The sequence below is a fragment of the Salarias fasciatus genome, chromosome 5 (genome assembly GCF_902148845.1).
Source record: "Salarias fasciatus chromosome 5, fSalaFa1.1, whole genome shotgun sequence".
In the NCBI taxonomy this organism is placed as follows: Eukaryota; Metazoa; Chordata; class Actinopteri; order Blenniiformes; family Blenniidae; genus Salarias; species Salarias fasciatus.
In genome coordinates, this window is record NC_043749.1 from 6,327,632 (window position 1) to 6,345,095 (window position 17,464).

A 17,464-nucleotide genomic window follows, 5' to 3' on the forward strand; every position below is an offset into this window, starting at 1 on the left:
TTTTAGTAATATGTCGGTTAAAACATTTGTAATAACACGCCCCTTTATACAAAATGGTTTGGTCCGACGATACCATTGTAATTGTTACTTCCGTGCATTTGCAATACTTCCTGTTTGTCTTGCTTTTATCTGAGATCTTAAAAAACTCAATTCACTTTCTACCAATATTTTGTTTAACTGTTCCTTCGTGGCTTTTATTTTAGCCTAAATGGGCAATAATTTTTCTTCAAGATTACCCCGTTTACCCCTTTCGCCGCAGTGGTTTTTCCCATCATGGAGACCATTCAGTGACGGTAATTATCATCGCAGCACAACATTCAAAGATCGAAATCCACACGCTGCGACTGCACCACTTAGCTCGTACACATTCGAGGTTTTAGTTTCTGAAATACGAGCGGGTGCAGATTTTTCCCACGGATTCGGTATTTATACGGAATTTAGAGTTTTTCGTGTTGGGCCCCGTGTGCTTTGTTTTCTATGCGGTCCGGAGGCTCCGGGCAGGTCGAACTGGACTCTGCATGTGTCACTGCATCGCTTCTAACGCGGTCCGCTCTGTGGTCTCAGTTTAGGCAGACCCTGCATGGCCCGGCATCATGAGTGAGCTGAAGGACTGCCCGCCCCTCAAATACTACGACTTCAAGCCCGTGGAGCATGTGAAAGTGTGCCCCCGCTACACCGCCGTGCTCGGCCGCTCGGAGGACGATGGCATCGGCATCGAGGAGCTCGACACTCTGCAGCTGGAGCTGGAGACACTCCTCTCCTCGGCCAGCCGCCGCCTCCGTGCCCTGGAGGAGCAGAGACAGGTAGATCCCCCCCCCCCCCATCCAGCAGGGTTTCAGCCCCCTTCTGTTCTCTGAATAACACTGTACATCCATTCTTATGCTTTTCCTCAGATCCTCACAGACTGGCAGGACAAGAAGGGAGACAAGCGCTTTCTCAAGATGGGAAAAGACCCCGACCCTGCTGCCTCGTCTCGACACAAGCCAAAAAAGCAGAAACTAGACGGCAAAGGGGGTCACGGACCGGGTCCCGGTCCCGGTAGACCCAAATCCAAAAATCTACAACCAAAAGTTCAAGAATATGAGTTCACAGACGACCCACAAGACATTCCTCGCACTCCCAAAAACGATGCTCCTAACAGGTCAACAGCAAGAGCTCTACTCAAAACCACTTTACCTGTATTTAGATTTTTACTGTTATGTTCTGATTGGTCAATCTTCTTAAAACCAGCTGTTCTTGTTTTGTTTGTTTGTTTTTTTTTATTTTAGATTCTGGGCATCAGTAGAGCCATATTGTGCTGATATTACAAATGAAGAGATCCGACTGCTTGAAGAGCTTCTAAAGGCCCCAGAGGATGAAGCCGAGTATTTCAAGGTATGTCAGCAAGAAATGTCATTCGAAGGCACCAATCCAGAAATAAATGTTTATTCAGTGTTAATATTGCATTGATCTCTGATGCTGATCGTGTGACCTGTAGATTCCTGCTCTTGGGAAACACTACTCTCAGCGATGGGCGCAGGAGGACCTGCTGGAGGAGCAGAGGGAGGGGGCTCGGGCCAATGACAAGAAGAAGAGCCTCATGGGAGGGCCGCTCTCTGAACTGGATGCAAAAGGTAAGAGCGACGACAGCTTACGCCTGAAAATATCAGTGTGATTGCTGCAGTTTGCTTAATGTTGTTTTTGTTTCTTTTTGTTTTTATATTCCAGATGTGGACTCACTGCTGAAAAAATCAGAATCTCAGCATGATTCTCCTGAAGACGGATGTCCGTTTGGCCCTCTCACACAGCGCCTGCTGCAGGCCCTTGTAGAGGTGACGCTCAGGACTCTGACCTTTGAAAATACAAAATAGTAATGTTCACCATCTGATGTAATACCAGACTATGCTGGTTTTGCTTCTTTTGCCTTTTTCAGGAGAACATTATATCCCCCATGGAGGATTCTCCCATTCCGGACATATCAGGGAAAGATGCTAACGACGGCGCGGGGACTTCTCCTCGAAGTCAAGGAAAAAGTTTCAGGTAAAGATTTCACAACACGAACTCACATTTTTCAAATTCCACCAGTCTGCAAACTTTATTATGTCTTTGATTCCTTCTTTTCTTGTTGTTAACATGCCTGTCCTCATTCCCCTCTCCAGTGTTCCTCACACTCGTTCCTTGGAGGCGCGGATCAAAGAGGAGCTGGTGGCCCAGGGCCTGCTGGATTCTGAGGAGCGACCCGGACAAGGGGGCGACTCTGAGGACGAAGTCCTGGCCGAGCTGCAGAAGAGACAGGCCGAGCTCAAAGCCCTGAGCGCTCATAACAGAGCCCGGAAGCAAGAGCTGCTCCGGTGAGGGCCGACGCTCGGCATTGATCCCATTCACAAAGAGTTCTGATCTGTTAAACGTCCTGAATGTGATTACATGAAAGGCTTTATTTGCTCTCACCTCACAGGTTGGCCAAAGAAGAGATGCGCAAACAGGAACTGAGGCAGAGGGTCCGAGTGTCGGACAATGAGGTGATGGAGGGATTTCGACGGATCATGGCGGCCAGGCAAAAGAAACGCACCCCGACGAAGAAAGAGAAGGACCAGGCCTGGAAGTCGCTAAAGGAGAGAGAGAGCATCCTCAAGTTACTGGATGGCTAGAGGCGAGAAACATGCTGGAAGAGGCTGCTTTTCTCCACAAATTAACACAGAATCTAACAGCAGTTAGAGAAACACGAATGATGTGACGTAAGGTTTGCTTCAGGTCTGTGTGATCTGAGCTGAGAGGTCGCTGTTGTAGCTTTTTGTGTCGTACAGCATTCGATTACTAACAGTCGTTTTCAGACTTTGTACGTGTTTCGTTGCTGTTTTTTCTTTGTTGGTCCAGTTTTTATGTTATTTTGTATTTGATTTGTATTGTGATGTTATGACAGTTTGAATAAATCAAGACCACTTTAGGGCTGTTTGTGTGTTTGTGTTTATTTACACCTAACAAAAATCAAAAATGGCATTGTTGATATTTTACCTTCAGCATGAAGGAATATTAAAGTTATCTAAAAATTTTTATGTTGATGCATCCACAATGACAGTCCACCTTCCAAAATATATTTATAAAGGAAAGTAATTTTATGATTGGCGCACTTAGTAATTTTTGAGGTACAAAATGCTAATTTTGAGCGAGTCTTCAAGTGTTTGGCCTTGAATTTTGTTGAATTCACTTAAAGGTTAGTATTCTCACTTACAACAAAGTTAATTTACCCCTTATGCAGCTGCAGTTTGCCATCTGTCTAGACCAGGGGTGTCAAACATAAGGCCTGTGGGCTAAAACTGGCCCGCAAGAGACTCCAATTCAACCTGGTAAACAAATATAGCAAATAGTAAAAAATAGTAAATAGTAAATATAGTAAAAAATAAATAGTAAATAGTAAAAATAGTAAATAGTAAAAATTTCAAAGGATGTATTGATTCAAATTTGTCAAGAGTAGCAGAACACAACACAGAGGTATTGGTGAGGCTGCCGTGAAAAGCAGCTGCCTTGTTGCTAGTGAATTAGCATTAGCCTCCAATTGTTGTCATTTTCAGGAGTATTAGTTCAGTTTTGTGAAAATTAAGACATTTTCATCACACACTGTGTGACAAAACAAAGAAAAAAGTTTATTATGGCTCTGCTGTAACGGTCCAAAGATGAAATTGGGTTCCTGAAATAAAACGTGTTTGATGTCAAGAACAATCTATTTTCAGTATCTGTCTTTTGAAAGAAGTCATCCGTGAAAGTCCACTTGCTCAGATTTAGTCCTCCTGGTAGGATTGTCTTTCAAGGCCAGAGGTGGAGAGGCGGTTTGAAAAGAAATCTTGTCACCACCAGGTTTCCTGACCTGAATGCTCCTGCCTTCAACACCTCCACCAGCTCCTTAGACCAGCTGACGAAGGGCGTCTGGCAGGAAACCAGGAACAAATCAACCATTTGGGAAACTGAATAGCTGGAAGACCAAACAGAATCCAAATATAAATCATTAACTTGATCTTTTTTAGCGCTTGTACCACAAATATGTAAAAGAAAAATGCTCCTCTTTGAAAATAAGATGCAACTAAGTGTGAAGAGCAACGTGTGTGTGGTTAGCTGAGTTCCTTCTGTAGCTGCACGGCATTTCCTCCCACAGGCCAACAACATACTTGTTAAACTTTGTTGCTAATAAGTAGCACAAAGGCGAGAAGTGCATCAAACAAGGACAAAACTAATGAAAGAAGATAAGAAAAGGGAAGGTTAACATTCTATTATTAAAAACATTGTAGAGATATTCAAGAATGCATCAGTTCATTTATATTTAAACATGAAAACCTATGTTGTGTAAAAAAAGCACAGTGGAGGCACCATCATGCTGCAGATACTGAGAAGCACTTAATCTATCAACAAAATTATGAAATCTGAAGATAACTTCATAATTTAATGTTTGAATATGTTTACAGAATCAGAAAACTTGTTTTCATGCTGAAGTTTTGAGTCCTCCAGCAGCATTTTGACTCAATCCTCACATCCAGCAGCACAGATAGGTTGTGTGTGGGGGAGGGAGGAAAGGTGGCTGGTTCAGGAGCCGTGAATGAGTGACGGAAAGTCAAAACAAAAGAGAAAAGATGTGTCACATTCACATACTGGGAACAAGTGTCACTAATTCTGAAAAAAAACATTTTCATTCATTCAAAGCTTTTTATGTTTTAAGCCTGTTGGTTTTCCAGATGTTTCATGTTCAAATGACACCGCTCCCCTCTTCTTTGTACTTTGCACCACTAGGTGGCAGTGCTGCTCTGCTGGCAGCACCGGCCTCTGGTTGGTGTTATAAACACTGTGTCCGGCCTTTACTTGAAGATGTTCTCACTGATCTTGATCTCACGATAAAACTGTGGGACTGTCAGCGTGCAGCTGTGTGTGAGGTTCAGCCGGTTCCTCCTATAGACTGAGCGACAGAGCAGCACAGCGATCCGGAGGGACTTCCACAGGGACTCCAGCACATGGCCACAGCAGCAGCTGCCACAGCCTGAACTCCCCCAACAAGCCCTCTAACAGAAAACTCTGATCCACCATCGTTAAACTAATAGCAGGAATGTTTGGCCTCGGATGTATAGAACTACCAAAATGATTCAAAGGAACAGAGCAAAGAAGCAAACATTTCAACAAAGAGGGACAGTGGAGGAAAACTTTTCCATCCATCTCTTTGTGTCTCAGTGGCGGAGGAGACAAAACAAAGGATTAAAGTAGTTAATCACAGTTTTTATTCTATTGTTGTCACTCAGTGATGTACATACATGAAACAAAGGTCAAGCATTCGTTCTAAATATCAGCATGTTTGTAGTTCTCCTCTACAGTGGCTGATGTTCAGCTCAGCAGAACTCTCTGCAATAATACCACATCACTCACCCTGAAATATATCCAGACTTAAGTAGTAATATTTCTGGACTTGATTGGAAACCTATGAACTCTCTCATTATGAAGTGAGTGTGTTAATCACTGCACCACCTGACCGTACGCCAATCAGCGTCAGATAGATGAAGTGTTTGATAATATAAAAACTCACACACATTGAAATCCTGTACGGAAGGATTCAGACTCGAACCAGGACCAGCCAGCTGTTTAACAATTTTGTGATGTGGTTTGGTGTTTAAATAAACATTAAGGCTGAGATCTTACCAGCATCTCTACCAAGAAATCATACTCCTCTGCTTGTTTATATGTGAAACAGTTCCAATCTGCTGTTTTGTTGCAGCTTCTTGAGAAGGTTTTCCCTTCACTCAAATGATTTGAACAGTCATGTATTGAACAGTCTGTTCATAAACCGTTTTTCTCTTTACCCACATGTTTTATTTCATCTCATGACAATGACCTAAACCCGCGATGAACGTTTCTTTTCAGAAAAACAAGGACATAATATTGATAGTTGATGTTCAACATCCAGTCTAGAGGCTCCAACAAAGGCCCGCTCCTCAGCTTCGGCTGATGCTCTATGTAATTTCATAAAGTCGTCAACCTGTGTATGAAAGCTTTTAATAACACGGAGACCTTTTGAGTCCTGCTGGCAGGTGAATGAGAGGCTGAATAGGGCGCTGTGGCGGCCCCTCGAGGCTGGGCGTATCACCACCCAGGGCTTTTGTTGTATTTGTTGTCATGAGACCTAAACTGAAGGGCAGGTGGGTTCTGTGTTTATACACTGCTCATACACACTCGCTGATGCTCAGCTGCTGTTTGCACATATATTTTTTTATTTATTATTAAGGGATTGCCAGACTTCTTTCCAAATCACAGGTGGTCTGTCCCTGAGGCTCCAGCTTCGCCCTCTCTCCTGCTTTCTCCCTGCGAAATTCAGCCACATGGTGAGCGTCTTCACTCCTCCCTGTCAGGGCCTGTAAACGTTTACGGCTGTTTGACGAAGAGGGCTTTCCACTGGAGGGCTGTTCAGAGCTTCAGCCGCTGGCCGATGACATCGAGTCGCCGCTCTACCGAACGCCAGACTGTAAATACAGCGCCGTCATGTGGGCAGACAGTGTGCTGTGCGTTGTGTGTTTACACACATGCACACTTATCTATGCTACTATCGTCTGGGGCCAGTGGAGGGGGGGGGGGGGGGGGGGGGGGGGGGGGGGGGGGGGGGGGCTGTTTGAGGGGGGGCTATCTGTCCATCGGCTCTTTGTTTGGTCCACTGTGGATGAACTAAGTTTTTTTGTCCGGGGCTCTCCTACGCCACCTCCGTCCCAGCGTTCCTGAGCTGGAAACAAGCACGGACACACACACACACAGACACACACACAGACACACACACACACACACACACACGCGCGCACACACAAAATCAGATACACAGGGGTAAAGGGCTTTAACATAAATCTGTTGATCCTTTGTCCCGATGCAATGTCAGCTTTCATGCTGAATTGAAATTGTGTGTGACGGAGTGAGAGACAGAGGTTGAGACAGCTGCCCGGCCCGCTGAGAGGCGCCTCTGTCCGGCCGGGCCACGCCTCAGCCCTCACCCCGCACAGAGAACTATTGTCTCCGAAGCTACTTCCACTATTCTGATGTCATGGTTTGTCCTTCCCCATTGGGCGGCTGCTGCCGTTGTGGTAAAACTGGATAGACTTTCAGGCCCAACGTCAGAAATACAAACAATTCCATTAACTGATAGTGTGACAGACTCAAATACCTCATCCAGAACATAAAACAATCTGGCGTACCCACATTTTTGACCCCTCCCTTGACTTGCTCTGCTTTGAATCTCATTTGCTTCCATTTGCATGGCAGTTGATGATTCCCTTGTGCGACTCCTGAAATCGGCTGGACGTATGAAAATCAGCCTTTTCTGTCACCGGTCAGCTCCACCTGTCGGCGCTAGATTAGGACTATTTTCTTTCTGCCTTGTTGTTATTCCTTTGAGCCATTCTGCTAAAGAGAAGCCTAATCAACCACAGGCGCTTACCGTTTTAGAGGCAGAATCCAGACAAGACAAGACCTGTTTCTAGCCAGTCAAGGCATTACATATTATTTAGGGGCAAAAAAAGAAGTAAGGGACCGAGGATCAGCTCAAGCTTTGATTATAGGTGTTGCTGCAAAGACAGTAGTCCTTCAGAACAAATATAAACACCCAGAGGTTTAACATTCAGATCCTGGTTCCTCAGGGCTTTATGTGCTTCTGTTTGTTGGGGTTTAGTCATCTTCTTATATTTACCTCCCCTCTCCCATATGAAACCATACTGTATGAGTTAAAGCTTTATTTTTTCTTCCCTACTGCTGCAGGGAGTGCCATGAATTATTGCACCGAGTGACTTTGGAAATCTCCTGATATCTTCATTTTCATGTGAATCACATGAAATTCGATCTACAAATAACTGGATGAGATGTTAGCATTGAGCAGATGCCTTGACTCACAATATGTAGGTGCAGTGGATACCACAGTTGTTTTTTTTTTAAATGTAGGCTATTCCAGGTTTCAATGGGGGTTGGATGAGACTTCTGTGTCTGAGTTTGCATGTTCTCCTTTGCCCTAGATGTTGGTGACTTCAGGTCATCCTGTGACCCTTAATCTTCTTTCATTATGCTCTCTACTTTGTTTCTACATGCAAATGCCCTTTGCATATGCCAGTCAGTCACACAGGCTCGATTTGCCTGAGGCATGACCACCTGTCTGTAATTGGCTGATATTCTGACTCTCTCTCTCTAACCGACGCCACTGGCATGCCTACAGGAAGTAGCTGCGTGCTCAGGAGTAAAAGTGATTATGATCACAGCAAAGACCTCCAATCCATGCTGGAGGTTTGTATGAGTCTTTTCTTCACACCAGGTCAGTGACCAGCCAACACCCGCATCTTCGACAAGTCTCATGAAAGAGTTTGATATTAATGGCCTTCAGTTTCAAGATTTCTGGGACAGATGTGATCACCATCAAATCCCACTTTGTTGAAATCATCTTAAAAAGTCAGATAAGATTGGTCATCCCGCTGTCTCTTGTTGGAGGGGGCCTTGTTAGTGCACTGTTGTCATTGGCTGTAAGTTTAGGTGGTGGAGGTCAAAGCTCTTGAGGAATATTTATTGACTTTAGCGATAAGATGTGATAGCAGAGGCATGTTGAGGGGGGCTCTGAGAGCATCGGCATGGATATGCAGATATTCCAACACAGATTTAGTGCAGTAGCTGAGGCTCCCACCTCCTTACCCTGAAGGACCGGGACGGACAGGAAGACACGCAGGACTCAGGGAACCACCAGTTTCCTCTCGTGAGTGACATGATAAAAACATCCCCATCTCCAAATGCTTCCTCCGTTTCAATGGACGAGGACTTCACCGCCATCAGTGGGGATAATAGCTGCTGAGGAGTTGAGGAGACACCAGGAAAAAAGCGTCTCTCGCCACCCACCGCCTCTCTCTCATCCTCCCTCCGTCCTCTCACCAGCTCTCTGTTGTTTCCTCGGCTCTGTTATTATCACCCAGATCATTATCGGGGGCTCACTCTCCCCTCGTTGCGATGGAGAGGAGGGCCGGCCTCCCACATGGCTTTGGTGAGGGATTTTTTAACAGCCAGCAGCACAGGAGGAGGGGGATAGAAAACCGAAGACAAGAGGCCCAATAAAGTCCATCTAAATATAGAGACAGCGGAGCCTTTTTTCCCTTGTCCTTATAAAGAACTGCTGGTGGATCCAGGCAGAGTATCCTCCTTCAGCGTACAGCGCACTGATCGCTCCCTCCAGGATCAGGAACATAACTGACGGTGCATGGAGACACACACACTCGTGCACACAAATACACAGAGCCACAATGTTTTACGAGAGGGTGGAGAGAGAGGGAGAGAGGACAAGGAGCTTAGCGAGCTTTTTCTTTACACAAGAGGGCAAATCATGTCGGACGGAACATACTAAAATAGGAGAAGTTTGAGGGAAACCTCCAAAAAGAATTAATGTGAGAAATAAGGGAGGGATGTTCCCGGCCTGAGGGTTCATGTTTAGGGGATTAAAAAAATATATAGGGATAAACTTTTTCACCAAAAATATCTCTGGGTGGATTATGTGTTTAATTTTATATCCACAGACCCTCCACCTCCGTCTGAAACATGCCTCTTTTTGGATCTCATGGTGACCTTGACTGCTAACAAATGTCCTGAGTAGGAAAATCTGTTTCTCATCCTGGAACAGATCAACTCTGCGGGTGGATTAAACAAGTATCAGTGTTCCCTGTGAGTTTGGGATAAGCTCGTTTCTCTGATTCCAACTGTGCTAATCAACTGAGACGTACGGGTGTTATTGATCTAACTTCTTGCAAGACAGTCTAAACAGTGAAAAAACATTTCCTTTCGGAACCCTGATCCATCATACACGTTCATCTGAATTTAAGGGAACACTTGGTGCACATAGATGTTCTCTGTTGCGTTAGAAGCCCGACAGTCAAAACCTTCCCCTCATGACAAAGTTAATACGTTTAACAGCTGCGTCAGCAATGTAAGTGACTAACATGATTTACTCCCATAATCTACACACTGTTGCTATCTGTCTCTCAAGTGCAGTTGTCCGTAACAGCCTGTCCTGTGTGTGTGTGTGTGTGTGTGTGTGTGTGTGTGTGTGTGTGTGTGTGTGTGTGTGACATCAGCAGCTGCTTTCTACCCACTACATTTGATTAAGTAACTACCTCAGTAGTATCCAGGTTGTGTGCTGAAGAACACAGACCATAGACATGTTTCTGCATCCTTAAACACACAGATCACATTTATTTGACTCTTTGATTCTTATAGGACTTTTTTTTTTTCCTGGTTTTTCTGTCATTTTCACAGCTGTCCTCGTTTACCAGCAGTGACAGCAAAGGTCCAGAAGTCAAACATGGAAGAAAGAGGTCTGCTGTGTCTTTTAACATGGTCTTTTACACCTGTTGCTGACTGACCCCCCCCCCCCCCCCCTCCCCCCCCCCCCCCCCCCGCGGTGTTTGGCCACACAGCAAGGCAATTACTAAAGGCACACACACACACACACACAAACACACACACTGTGGTTTAGGTTGTGGCTGTCTGAGAGGGGAACACCAAAGACATGACACTCATGCAGACTCACACGCTGGATATTAGGAGTCGTTACGTAAGAGCGGCTCTTCTGCACAACCGACAAGTCTCAGCCTCGTCTGACTGCGTCATCCTGAAACTCATCACCAAATAGGTCGAGTTTGTGCATATCCACAGAGTTTCTATGTAAAGTGGATTGATTGATGTGTGTGTGTGTGTGTGTGTGTGTGTGTGTATGTGCGTGTGTCTGTGTGTGTCAGTTTGTGGCCATGAAAGCCCCTCACAGACAGGAAGCTCAGCTGTCAGTACATTTCAGGCACAGAACTGCTCTCTCTCTCTCTCTCTCTCTTTCTTTATTCATTTTAACCTCAGCCCTCTTCCTTTTCCTACTCTCCCTTTCTCCACTTTTCTGCCCTCCAGCAGTGGCGAGCTGGGTTTGAGGTCGAGGTGGGGGCGCTTGCTTGTTAGTACAAGCATGTTGGCTCAAGATAAGGAAAAAATGGCACAGAACCAACAAACTCCCACTGCTAACGCCACCGTCACCTCTGAGCTGAGCGTGTTGCCAACGCACACGCTCATACAGCGAACAAGTGTCAGGAACATGGCCGGCAAAGGTCAAAGCATTCAATTTGCCCTGTACTTTGTGGTTGGTAGCATTATTATAAGCAGGGTTCTGACCTGGCTTCAGAGCTCCTCGCCTCCTGTCTTCTTGCTGTCTCACCCCATGCAGAGTGTTACCTCGCTGCGTTAGTTGCTCACATGCAGAATGACACAGTAGAAACAGCCTCTCTTTACAAAGCTGCATGTTCAGCGGAGGGAGAGCATTTCTGTGTGGGCATGCCGACGCTGCCAGACTCGTGCGGTTTGGTGTGAAACTGAGGGGAGGATGAAGCATCTGCGGTTCCTCTGCTCCGCTGCTCGTGTTGGGATGCGGTGGTGGGAGATGGGGCTGTTATTGAGCCCGGTGGGGTGTCGGACATGACGTCCCATCATGCTTCCAGAAGGCAACAAACAACGGCAAATGCGCACGGGCTTCCATACATCCAGTTCTTTGAGATACACCCTCTCAGTTCACTTTCTTATTCTGTTAATGAATGTTAACACTGAGGAACTTTAAGAAGTTCCAGTCCTGTCTCCTCTGGTTCAGCTCATTATCACCAGCCACAGTGGAAGTGGCAGAAGGAGCTGGAGGTGTGAGAACGACATGTAGGGCAGTCCAACAGCAGCTGATATAATACAGGCCTGCCGTCGGATAAGCACTGGAGAGCTCTGAAAGCTCCACAAATATCCTGATCAAGCCCAGCTGAACACTTTGCTGTAATCTTCACAGACTTAGAAAACACGATGTGCTCCTCACACCTCACACCATTATTAATCAGGGTTCGGAAAATACAGTCTGAGCTGAATCGAGCTCTTGTTAGGAAACTCCATGCTGCACTCTTCTCTCTGTGTTTTGGTATTTAGCTTCTACCCACAGTACTGTTTGCAGACAGTATACAATTACAGACATCGCTCGCTCTAAATTCTTATGACATAATTCTTCATCCCATCGTGTCTTAATCAGCCAGTGAAGGAATTTTAAGTGGGACAAATGAGCATGTTTATATAGACGAGGATATTGTTTCAAGACGTTGCCCAGTCTAACAGGCCGGACTGGATGGATGTCTTCTCGCTCAACTGAACGATTGGCTTGTTAAAGGGTTTTGGCATCTTCTCACATAGCTGAACTACCTTTATCCTTGTTCCCTTGTTGCTGAGGACTGTTGAATCTTTAAAGCTCCACTCGTGTCTCCCTCCTCCTACACGTAATGCAACTGAAGTGAAACCTCTGCAATACCTTCCACTGTGTCACCCTGTGAGCTTTGGTGGAGTCGCAGACTTGACACTCTCTCAATCACAGCAGAGGGATTGTGCAAGGAACACGACTGTATGGAAATTCCTCCTTCTGTCAGCGGCTATTGTTCTGAGCTCATCTGTTCACTGCTTACAGTTAGTCAAGTCAAGTCAAGTCAGCTTTATTGATAGTTAATCCCATTTGTCTCAAATCTTCCCATCAATCTGAGTGTAAAACACGAGCAGGGATACAGAAACCAGCTAACAGATCAGCTGTCATCTCTGCTTCATCAGAACTCTGCCAGATTAGCAGCTCATTAACTTTCATTATTATGAAATTAGCCATTCAGTTATATTTGGTTTCCGTGGGCTGACAAGTTTGTCATTAGAGAACACATTTATAAATCCCCAAAGCTGCTGCATCTCTCTGTCCTGCCCACTGTTAGCTTTAGCATTAGCTTAAGCTGTCTTCCTCTTCCTATTTCACGAAACTCTTGTTTACAAGAGGAGTGCCCCGTTATTCCTGAACTAAATCCCGCATGTAACAGTGTTCAGATAAAAGTATCTGCTGCTTTTATAAGAGCTGTTTGGGTTGTGTGTTGCTGTTTCCTCTCACTTCTCCTAAAGGCCACCGAGCATCTTCCTCCGAATACCTCAGTGATGCACCTTTAGCTGAACTTTAATGGATTAGTTACTTTCCTTTTGCAGTAACCAGCAGAGTTTCTACCGTTCTGAGATTGCAAGTTAGACGTGTGCACGACAGTGTTTCTAAGAATACACTCTTAACCCTCAGCAGCTAGATAGCCTGATTTAACCTTAATTATCTCCAGACACATTCATCTTATCTGAATGAGGTGTTGGTGCAAGAAAAGTTCACCACAAAGGGCGCGTGACGGTTTTCTGGGGTCCAGTAGCTTTTTTACAAGAGGCCGTGTAAATATAGTTTGTAGCTGAAGCCTTTTGGATGCTTCAGGACCGAGACAGGCCGACGGGACTGGACTCAAGGCCCATACGAGCCAGGATTGGTATCACAACCTCTGTCATTAAAAAGGAAAAATCTATATCAAATTTGTTTACTTACACACAAGCATAATGCAGAGTATGAGATATATATAGCCTATTTTAATATCTTAACTTCAAAGGCAAACAAAACTGTGTTTTGTGCAACGAGGGCATGTTGGCTATGGACAGGTTAGAGCTTTTAAAACCCAAAGCAGCATTTAGACCGGTATTTTGAAGTTACATGTCAGTCGAGATCAATTTAATTTCAGTTTAACTCAATTACAGCTCATTATGCACTGACAGTATTAGTTCCTTCTAAACATTCCTATTTGCTGGTCACTTATTCATTTTTCATTAAACTAGTTTTTTTTTGTGTGTTGGAAAACTGTAATATTCTCATCATTTCCTGCAGGTTCAAACTCCACCCTATTTAATTTAATGAAAAGTTGGAAATATTTCTTGATTTGTGCCGCAGCTCCATTGAGGGCTGATGTTGGGCCCCGAAGACCAGTGGAGAACCACTGGAACCCTTTTGGATGGACTCCAAGAAGATCACATGGAGAGTCCTGATATTTCTGCTCTGAAGTCAAGAATTAGAAATGTGCTCATAGAAAACTTGAATAACACATTCTTTAGAGCTGGGACCCTGCTTTTGTGCATTCATATAGAGAGGGTGTCTGCCAAAGTCTGGCTCCACTGTAATGTTTTTCAGATGACAGATTGGAGAGGTAGTTTCCTCAGAGACTGTCTGGGAGTCTCCCAGAAAAAAAAAAAGGTTGGGGTCTACTGGTCAGGAGCTTCTATGCGTACTTTACAGAAAGTTGACCAGACTGTTATGGACAATATCTGATAATTACACGTGTTAACTTGACAGTTTGGAGGAAACCAAGCTGTCAGTACTTAATCTAAACATGTTCGGGAGCACAGAGGTCAGCACTTTGACCTCAAAAAAAAAGATCGTCCCCAGATCAGGTCAATGTGGTGTCTGCATGTTCTCCCTCTGTGTGCATGGGTTTTCTCTGGGTATTCTGGCTGCAAAAAAACCCCAAAAAAACATGCATTTTGAGTGTGCAAGTGCCCACATTCTTGCATTTGCCCTGTGACGGACTGGTGATAATTCCACACCAGCTCCCTGCTACCTGAGTAGGATGAAGCTGAGCAGGACTGCATTGATACTGTTAGGTTACAAATGATTCATGAACCTTTGTACCATTTGGACTTTTAGGAGTAAACAAAAAACAAAAAGATATTTCAGCTAAAGATTTGGTTGTTCAGAGCATTTATTTAAATTACAACAACCAGTTTATTTTCCTTCAGCTCAAATCTGGAGTTTATTTTTATATGATGTTTAAAAAAATTGTGTAAAAGAAGTGTAGAGCCTTTGTAAGACATATTAAGTGTCTTCTGTTTCAACTTTTTGAATAGTTCCTCTTCTCACAAACTTCGATATCTAGATTACTTTTTACATAATGCTGAGTCAGGGTGCTGCAAATGTGCCCTACATGTCATCAGACGGCGAAAACAAGACGCAGCTCTGGATGTTTGGGATTAACCTGACGCCTGATAAGGTGGGCCTGTTTTTTTATGACAGTTCTGAGGAATCAGTTGACGTCAGCCTTACACGGCAGGGTGAGAATCAACCAAACCCACTTGGTATGTGCCTGTGAAGGAGGCTGAACGGGGGCCGGGGCCCGAGCCGGAGCGGGGCCTGGCGGTGACTCAGCACAACGAGGTCTGCCGGGCCTGGACGACCTCGTTCATCACGCTGACACCCGGCTCCGTTTCTGCCGTGTGACTCACAAGGAGGGGGGGCAGATAAGAGAAGAGAGGCGAGTCGAGTGGAGGGAAGGAGCAGCATGTGGGGGGGGGGGGGGGGGGGGGGGGGGGGGGGGGACTTTAGTACAGGAGAGAGAGAGGTGGTCCAAATATGACAAGCAGAAAAGTTGAGTAAACAAAGTGTGAAGTGAGATCACAAAAGACGAGAAGGGGAGGGGGTCCGGGGAGGTGATAGCGAAAGATAAACAGAGACAAAGAGAAGACGCGGGGGCCCACAGTCGCCCCGCTACAGTAACAAAGCAGGAAACACAGCAACGGCAGAGACCACATCAATTCTGCTCAACGCCAGGTTTAAAAATCTGTGACATGATTCAGCAGTAAAACCTGCGGGCTTCTTGTAGAGCGCGTCCCAACACTCGGCATGGCTTCCGTCAACATGGGCTCTTTTACATATTTGCTGCCACAGCAAGCTGTTTTTCTAAAACACAGCTTCACACTGACAACAACCCGATGCTGTCACACCGGAAAGAAAGGTCCGGATCACACACTGATTTCAGTTTGATTCACGTGTGGTTCCAAAATTCATGTAATGATATGCTGACTTTTCATCTGTCCTGTTGATTTAAATTGTCTTTTTTTCAAGTGGAAAACCTGAGCGGTGCTCCAGAACAGGCAACGTTTCCAGAATACTCCACAGCAAATGTGGTCTGAATGGATTTTAATCAAAACATAAACAGCACTGAACTCCAAGCTGTGTAGTAATCATCACTCGGTGGATAATTACAGGCTGGATGAGGACAAACAGATAATGGTATTGTTTTGTTTCTTACAAAAACGCGCCTTGGGTTTTGTTCGGGAGCCTGAGTGGGGGTTTAGCAGTGTGGACACATCTCGCGAATAAGCTGATTGCATGCAAAAAAAAAAAAAAAACATGTATAGACGCTGCAGGACAGGAGCTCACCCAGCTCGTCTGGCAAAAACTGAAGGGGGAAGAAAAAAAAACAGGTCTGTTATCAAGCCTTGGAGCCACTTTCTGCCAACGTGTATACTTTTTTATTTTTATTATTTCCAAGGGAATGAAAGCCGAGGTGAGGCCGAGGGAACACCCAGCTCCCCTGAGCGTGGTGGTGTTATGGCTTTGATAAAGGTCTGGGCCTCCTGAACCCCCCCCCCCCCCCCCCCCCAAACACACACACACACACACACACCACAGGATCTGACAGCACACACACTCTTGATAACAAGCAAACACACACACACATATATAACTGAACCCCGTCACCTAGTAGCGGAACTGGGCCCCACTTTAGACCAAGGAGGGTCTTTTTTTTTTTTTTTTTTAAGCACAGATTCTTCATTTCCAAAGAAAAACTTCAGGTCTTTACGTACAAATTCTTTATTTTAATTTTTTTTTTGGTATGGCTTCTTTGAAGGGACTGTAAAAGACATTCTTAATAAAGAGGAAAAAGAAAAATCTAAAGAGTTTCCAACGAACCAGTCCAGGGTCGACAGAAGAGTGTTTGTACTGCAGTTGCATGTGAGCAAATCCACCGGCGTGGCGAGAAAGAAACCTAACGCAGACGAGACCTGTGGATCTGAGAGTTAAATGACATAAGTGCCACAACTAGAATAATAATAGAAAAAAAAAAACTATTTTAACTTAGTACCTCTTATAAATACCTAGATATAAATATTTATTGTAAATGTAATGGATGACTGAAAACATTTTAAAATGCTGTACATGAATGTCCTTTTGAGAGCAGTTTGACAATCTCAGAGACAAAAAAAAAAAAAAAGAAGACAACAAAACAAACACTGGTGTTCGAGCTCAGTGTCGGCTACCTTTTAAACATTGATACACAATGCTCCTGGACCCACGACGCCCACATACTGCTTGTGATTATCTACATCCATCTGAAATCATCGAGACCCAAAGTAAATCAGAGTAACGCGACTGTTGAAAACTTCAGTTACATACAAACGGCTCTCTGTGGCGCGGGAGAGGGGGAAGCACTTGAAAAATCAGGCGATTTAAAAAAAAAAAAAAAAAAAAAAAAAAAAGGAGAAAAGAAGGAGTTTCTCTTTAAGGCCTCTTGAATCAGAAATAATAATAAAAGTATAGTCCTGGCGTCACCGTCTCAAGACAGTGGAGCTGCCACAGTCTGCTAGTGAAAACTCCCGGCTGCGTCCTTGAGGTGAAGCCTGGTCGTCCTCCTGAGCGGAGCCGCCTGCTGCTGGAGGCGCTCCGGAGCGCAGCAGATATCCTGGAGAACTCCGCTTGATGTTTCCCCGATCGCCACCCCCGTCTTCAACCTTCAACCCTTACACCCCCCCCCCCCCCCCCCCCCCCCCCCCCCCCCCCCCCACA

General features: G+C 45.1%; 1 protein-coding gene and 1 long non-coding RNA gene across 3 annotated transcripts; one reads left to right on the plus strand and one right to left on the minus strand.

Annotated features, from left to right (window-relative positions):
- The first annotated feature begins 128 nt into the window (after positions 1-128).
- tada3l (transcriptional adaptor 3 (NGG1 homolog, yeast)-like) lies at positions 129-2,699 on the plus strand. Of its 2 annotated transcripts, XM_030091704.1 has the most exons (9): positions 129-293; positions 565-803; positions 894-1,141; positions 1,269-1,374; positions 1,478-1,613; positions 1,708-1,811; positions 1,913-2,019; positions 2,139-2,330; positions 2,435-2,699. In XM_030091704.1, the coding sequence occupies exons 2-9, from the start codon at positions 594-596 to the stop codon at positions 2,625-2,627; spliced, it is 1,296 nt and encodes a 431-aa protein (XP_029947564.1). In that variant the 5' UTR covers positions 129-293; positions 565-593; the 3' UTR covers positions 2,628-2,699. The 2 variants fall into 2 exon arrangements, with proteins under 2 accessions (XP_029947564.1, XP_029947565.1); XM_030091705.1 differs by lacking the exon at positions 129-293 and having other exon boundaries at positions 313-803.
- Positions 2,182-11,271, minus strand: LOC115388545 (uncharacterized). Its single transcript, XR_003931483.1, has 3 exons — positions 11,164-11,271; positions 2,428-2,585; positions 2,182-2,322 (listed from the first exon to the last, which is right to left on the minus strand). It is a non-coding gene; the product is annotated as an uncharacterized LOC115388545 (long non-coding RNA).
- Positions 11,272-17,464: the final 6,193 nt, after the last annotated feature.